At 36.2% G+C, this 7,430-nt stretch overlaps 1 protein-coding gene across 1 annotated transcript; it reads right to left on the bottom strand.

The window, feature by feature from the left end:
• Positions 1 to 217: 217 nt before the first annotated feature.
• On the bottom strand, positions 218 to 5,055 carry LOC120133342 (chitin elicitor receptor kinase 1-like). The gene is given in 13 exon segments (XM_039149951.1): positions 218 to 383; positions 485 to 583; positions 674 to 812; positions 1,143 to 1,234; positions 1,322 to 1,473; positions 1,554 to 1,647; positions 2,161 to 2,250; positions 2,923 to 3,113; positions 3,297 to 3,432; positions 3,435 to 3,460; positions 3,567 to 3,571; positions 3,678 to 3,706; positions 4,316 to 5,055. Coding segments are annotated over 13 exon segments (1,866 nt in total). The 5' UTR covers positions 4,964 to 5,055; the 3' UTR covers position 218.
• Positions 5,056 to 7,430: the final 2,375 nt, after the last annotated feature.

Genomic DNA, 7,430 nt, shown 5'->3' with positions numbered 1-7,430 from the left:
AATGATCTTGGTAAAATAATGTCAAAAAAATTAGATTAAAATGCCACATCAACTTTTTATCACTCAAGTATATCAAATTATTCAAAAAATTTCTAATATCCACATTAGTATTGTGATGGTACATTACAAGAATATCTAGCAAAAATGGGTCTCCAAATATAATCCGACATTCCAAGAAGTAAATCTCAGTGATTTACATATACAACTATTTGGGTGATTTATCGTCCAGACATAAGGTTGACAACGGCTTGTTTGTCATAGAAAGAACCAACATCCCAATCCTCTGTGTTGGATGAAAGAGTCATTAGAGCAACCACTATTGACCTCATACTCGGTCGCAGTCGAGGATTCTCCTGAGTACAGGCTTTGGCCAGCTGAGCCATCTGCAATATCCAAAAAAACACAGCCACCATTGTTTTATCGAAATCCTGAAAAAAAAAGAAAATTTCCCATGCATATGAATTCCCACAGAAACTGCTCTCACCTTGAACACATTGTCAAATGGATAACTATCTCCGAGCCTTGGATCGATAAGTTTGGACAGCCCTTCTTTAGGATCAGGCTCATCAAAAGCTTCTTCAAACTGCATTAGCAAAAAACTGTTAACCATATTATGCTCATGTGTTCTTTCTGCTTGGGCTCTTATGCGTAGAGGGGTCGAAAGAATACTAACCAGAGCCACAAGACCCTTCGATTCAGCGACAGAGCCATATGCCTTGACAATGGCTTCTTTAGCTGAAATTAGCTCATACAGCACGACCCCAAACGCAAATACATCTATTTTAGGAGAAACATCACCATATTGAGCGTATCTGCAGAGAAGCATGAATAAAGTTAGTCCATTTTTACATGAACAACCACTTTACAGAATGATGGCAAATTCATCAACACTAGAGGCATTTTACAAAATATATGGTGTTGCTGCAAACTTGCTAACATTAATTCGACAAATTAGAAATTTACATAAAACTAAGATATCGATAGACATATGATGCAGCTTACTAATTTGTATAAGGATCATTGGCCTCTAGGCTCTATAGTCGTAAACCTACCAAGTAGGCGACAGTCTAGCCAATTGTTGAACTTATGGCTGGTCCTTAACAACAATTGCTAACAAGTTACAGTGTTTTTTTAAATCTTACTCTGGCGACATGTATCCAAATGTCCCGACAAGACGTGTCGGCAGCGATGCATTTCCTACTTCTGTCAGTTTTGTTAATCCGAAATCTGCAACCTGTATTGATGTTAAAATGGGTTTAAGCACAATGATGACAAGAAGCTTTCAAGCAGACCACCAGATGAGAGATCACGAAAGAATAACCTTTGCACGGAATTTTTTGTCTATCAATATATTAGCTGATTTAATGTCACGGTGAATGTAAACAGGAACAGTATGCTCATGGATATATTCAAGACCTCTGGCTGAGTCAAGGGCAATTTGCACTCGAGCAGACCAAGGAAGTGGCTCCCTGCCTGCAAATAAACAACAGAAACCCATTAGTGTTGCTCTGAATCAATTGTATTTGCACTAATTTCCACATAAGAGATCTCACTCGAGCCTCGTAAATGCTGAGTTAGATTGCCGTTCTCAATGTATTCATAAACTAGGAAAAGAGAGCCTTCAACACAGTATCCAATCAAACGCACCTGCATCGATATTTACTTTGAATATAAATAACAAGATAAGAATTTTAGATCATAGATGCAAGATTAAAAGCTAAACAACTTTATTACTTGTGTATTGTCACAACTACAAAGATATGTATGGTAAAACTCGTTGAGATTCTAATTCAGCAGGATAACAGAAGCTTCATTCAATTATTTGTATTGCATTCTTAACATTAAGGGAAAATAAGAGTCATGGAAAATAATGCTTGAAAAACTATGCCACAAGTGCATATAGACAATTCCTCTGACTTGTACTGCAGAGAACAAAATCCTGACCTTCGGCTGTTGGCCTGTTGTGCCGCACCCAGAGTAGTAACAAAATGTTTATCAGATTCACACATATAAATAACATATAATAAATGATTTGTATTTAATGGTAAACAATTGTTCAAAGATACACCCCGTTAAATTTACAGTTTTCCATTAATTCACAGAAACCGAACTTAATTGAAATCAATTTATCTACAGATCATGAGAAAAAGAGCATATTACCAGGTTCAGGTGATGAACATGTGTCAAAACCTTTAATTCCGCTAGAAATTCTTTAGATGCCTCCATATCCATCTTCTTGATTGCAGCTTCCTGCAAAGTAAGTAATAAATACACAAGTGACATATGGAACCAATATCGACAATGGTTCTCTTATGCAGGGATAATTAATTTAACAAATATATTAAACAGAGTAATTTGAAAACTCAGATAAATGCTTGTGAGAAAATGTATTTTATTGTTCTTTTTAAATGTAAGAAACAGCAAAGTTTTGCTTCCTCCGGATACATGGGACAGCACATTCATGTATCTGGACCACCATTTTTCCAGCAACCCAAGCAAGAACCTTTGCTTAAAATTACCATTCTTCTATTTTGTATATGTTACAAAATCTTTCTTTGAAGTGCAAGCAAATTACGGATTCAAATGAACATCCACCCAACCATGGTATTCTGAACTTTGATCCTCTTAAACTCTAAAATATGCTATAAAAAACAGTTTTCTTTCCCTCAATAATATTAGCAAGAAACTCCGAGTGATCTCTTCTCCAGTCTAATTTTTTTCTCCCTACGTGACGGTTTTGGCGGGCAACCTAGTTGTTTTAAATTAACATGCCAGATGTTGAGCCTGTCGTTGAAGCTTAGTCCATATCCTAGACATACAGGACAGCTACAATTACTTGACCAAATGTAAAAAGAAGCACCAAATAGAATTTTCTCTGTAATTTAATGGTAGAAACAAAAGAGCATGCAACTACAAACAAACCTCGCCTCTCAGATTTGCATAGTAAACAGCCCCAAAGCCACCTTCACCGATCTTGTTAGCCATACTGAAACTATCAGTCGCCTGGGCAAGTTCTTCATAAGAGAACTCAACTGATTTGTCCACTGTAATGCTAGTAAGGCCTGGAGAAGCAGCAACAGCTGGAGTTGATTCTACCGCCTTGCTTCCAAAAGCTAAACAGATCCCATCAAACACAAAAAGAAAAGCAGGGACCAATCAGCCATTGAGATAATTGTAATCAAGATTTACTAGGAAAGTATAGTTTTTATTTCTAACAAAAAATATATAAAATAAAATGTGTAGATATCTCAGGCTCATCACAGGAATGTAAGGTGAAAGAGAAGCAAGGGGGTTACCGTTTCCAGTTTGAGCTGATAAATCTGGGGAAGCTGCTGATAACAATGTTGCTTCCTTTGTCGTCTTCTTCCGGAAAAATCCAACATGTAGACCAACTGCCAGCAACAACAATACCAGTATGGCTGCTATACATATATCCCAGCAATAACTCCACCTGAAATTCCTGAATATATAAAAACAAAATATAAGCCTGAAGTGTAAAGTTACAGTTAATCAGCACCCCAATATCATAATCATCACAGAAGCAACATGCAAAGAAGAGCAACCACCTTTGCTGCAAAACAGAAGAATAAACAGATTCAGAAACTATGGATGCAAAGCCTAAACAAATGATAATACTACAATAAACTATTTTTGAAGTTTAAAGTTGCATCAGCTACCTTGATTTGAGTGGTGGAAATTTATTATCCTCGTCTGCAAAAAGAAAAAGAATCTTTAGTGGGTTGTTAATGACAGTGGTGGTAATAAAGTATAATGCCATGCGCTGGGTGTCTAAAATCAACAACTTAACCATATTGTACGACTCCCGTGGGTTATTATGAAAGAAAAAAGTATAAATGAAATAATTCCACAAATTTTACAACATTTTCATGCATAAATATACCCAAAAATTTCCTGAACGATTAAAGAGCAACATATTTGCTACAATACACATGAAGACGAGTTCCATAAAATATATTAAAAAATTTAAACTTAATGTGTGAGCGGACGAAAATCGTAAACCGGTCATATTCACACAAGTTTCGATTATTTATTTTATTTTATAAAATTCATCTTGTTCACGAATTCTAAATATACTATAACAAATGATTAAATCCCAAATTAACTTTTCAACACCTACTCTCTCAAAATACTTTTCCCAATTGGATTATTTCACTAAATAAGTCTATAAAATTTGCAAAACAAAAATGTAAATGAGAGAGCAAATCTGCCGGAATGGACAGTAAAATTATTCCATTTTCACTTTACCTGTTAAAATAAAAGAACAAAAAAGAAAAAAATATTAAAAGAAATCAACTCTGCCCGGAATATATACCAAACCGGCCCCTGAACTGAAATTCACCCCGGGGTTGTATCTCTGCACCAACCCCGATAAATCCGACGAAAGATTCGCCTGGGTCAACACAGAACTCAGATTCTCCCCAGGCCGGAGCGGATACGTTACAAACAAGCCGTATTCCTTGGAAATATCAGCATCACCGCACGAACAGTTAACCACCACACTAACCGTCGTCCCAGTATCCGGTATATTCGCCGCCGGAAAGGAATTGAACCGCTGCAACCACTCGACCGTCGTCAGATTGGAATAGTACTCTCTGGCGATCTTGTCGTAAGTGTCGCGTGGCCTAATACTGTAGTTGAACTCATGGGCGTGGAATTCGCCTTTGATGCAGTCACAAGGGAAAGGAACATTGATTCTACTCCCGGCTTTGACGCTGTCTTTGTTGGCAACTTGTTTGTTGTAAGCAAGGATTGGGTCGAAATTGACTGTGGAGTAAGGGACAAGGGGGGATTGAAGAACCTGGGATATGAAGGTCAAGTTGGAATCTGACCAAACGTAGTAGGATGCTAAGGCGGTGCAGCTTCTGACGGTGCATCTTGATTCTGCTGAAATTGGGAAAGCTAAGATTATAAGCAACGGAATTGGGAATAATTTAATCAACATCTTTTTGGGGATTGGAACCCCCCAAGGTTGGGATTTTTTTTTTAAGCATCCAAGTCAAGGGAGAGGTTGACAGACTTTTGAAAGTTGACTGTTAAGACCGTTGAACGGAGTTGTGAACAGTTGTAGAAGAAAATTGGTGGGATGTCGTGACAAATCATTAACTTGATGAATTTCTTTTTACAAGACCGGGTGTTAACGTAAATTATTCATTCATCTTTCCATGGTATATATAGAGATATCGGCAGTGACATTCAAGTGGTAGAGACATAGGGAATGCAAGTTGAAGTTCAGATGCTGTTGCATGAGCAGACTTTTTCCTCAACAATGCAGACTTATTATCAAAATATAGACGTGGGTAGTAACATTCAAGTGGTAGAGACAGCAAATGATCAGCGTGAATTAAATCCTTAATAACATCATCAAGGCATGCGTTTCAGCAAATGGATCAACCCCCTTTTTTGGCAATAAACCTTTCATAACAACAATTTCGGGAAAAACTGTGTTTTCGTCTTTTCCAATTTCCTTACCTCCTCTTCAACGACATTGGCAGAATTAGACCCTTCGTTATTGACTTTTGTAGGATGCATTGGTGGGCACTCGATAAACTTATAATTAAAATTATTATTGATACAAAAATAATAAAACACGAGTACAAACATTAGCTTCTACTAGTTTACAAACACCATACAAATCAAAGCTTTGCTAAGTTTCACCCTTTTCTCTTTAATTTTCTTTACTTACTTCCTCACTCGTACATTCATCATACTAGCTACAAAACACACATATATACTAGTGTATAAACCGCCTAAGCATGCTTCAACACTGCCGTGTTTAACTTAAATTTTTGCGGCTTCTTTTACTTAATTAAAAGGCTTTCAAGTTGCTGCCAACTCAATTCACTTGTAAATGCAAACTTTCAAATTGATGCCACATTTCAAGCTTGAATTCCTTGTCGTGGTGAATTCGTTAACTTCTGTTGGAGTCTTATCCTTAATTGCAAAGTAATTCATGTGTTGCTGCCACCTTTTATCCAAGCTTTGCCTTCTTATCAATTAAACTTGGCCGCCACGGTTTTTGCTAATCAAATTGCTTAAGCTTCTTGCCATATGTAGCTAAGATAATCATAGTTTGTCAACATAAAATAAAGTTTGAATTCTAACACTCCTCAAACTTGATTTTTCATTTCTTCTTAAGTGTGTTGAATGTGTTTACTTTCAATGTCTTCGTAAAAATATCTACTAGTTGATCTTTAGTTTTGCAGTAGATTAACTTTACATTTTTGTTCTTCACATGCTCTCCTATAAAGTGATACCTTGTATCAATGTGCTTGCTTCGACTATGGGAGACGGGATTCTTAGCAAGAGAAATTGTAGACTTGTTGTCGACATAAATTGTAGTTGGCTCTACTTGTACCAAATTTAGCTCATTCAAAATATTCTTTAATCAAATTGCTTGGTAAGTGCACGCTACTGTACCTATATATTCTGCTTCACATGTCAAAACTGCTATCGTTTGTTGCTTCTTTAAAGACCCAGAAAATGCTGCAAAGTTTATATAAAATAGATATCTAGTACTTTTTCGATCATCTAAGTATCCCATATAATCATTGTCAAAATAACCAACTTCGAATTTTCTAAATGTGTGTAGAACAAATCATGATCCATCGTGCCTTTGACATGTCTTAAAATTCTCTCGATTGCAATTCAGTGATCTTATTTTGGCTTCTCTATGAATCTGCTTACCAATCCCGCAACATATGTAATTTCTGGTCGTGTGATAGTCAGATACCTTAAACTTCTTCTTCTAGGTAACCATTCAGAGATGTTGACTTCACATCAATCTGATAAATCTTCCATTTGTTTTAAGTTGCTACTGCTGTGAGAAGTCTAATGGTCTCTACCCTTTCTATTGGAGAAATACTTCATCATAATTTATCCCTTGTCCTTGTTTGTAGCCTTTGGCAATTAAACTTACTTTGTATTTCTCAACTTTTCCTTCTTTATTGGATTTTATCTTGTACACCCACTTCACTCCAATTGGGTTGTGACCTTCTGATCGTCTTGTCAGCTCCCACGTACCATTTCTTTCTATCGATGCAATTTCTTCATCCATAGCATTATTTCATTTTTCATTTTTCATCTTTAATTGCTTCTTCATGTTCTATTGGATCAATGTTTTGAAAGTAAGCAGAAAAGTGAAACATTTTATAATTCATAATCATTGTATCTTTCTAGTATTCTTCTATCCCTTGTAGATCTTCGAATTTCTGTGAGAGGTATTTTAGAATAATCTATTCTATTGCTACTACTGTTATTGTTGCTTGTTGATGGTGATGTAGTTGAACTTTGTTGAGGACCTTAATCATCATCTTGTTCATCTTGATCGATAAGATCATAATCATTTTTATCTTCATTAAAAAATAGTCCTTCAACTTTCTTTTCTTCTTTGCTTCATCTCCATAATTTTG

The sequence above is a fragment of the Hibiscus syriacus genome, unplaced genomic scaffold (assembly GCF_006381635.1).
Source record: "Hibiscus syriacus cultivar Baekdansim isolate YM2019G1 unplaced genomic scaffold, ASM638163v2 tig00001732_pilon, whole genome shotgun sequence".
Classification (NCBI taxonomy): domain Eukaryota; kingdom Viridiplantae; phylum Streptophyta; class Magnoliopsida; order Malvales; family Malvaceae; genus Hibiscus; species Hibiscus syriacus.
This window is presented reverse-complemented; position numbering and strand designations above follow the sequence as displayed.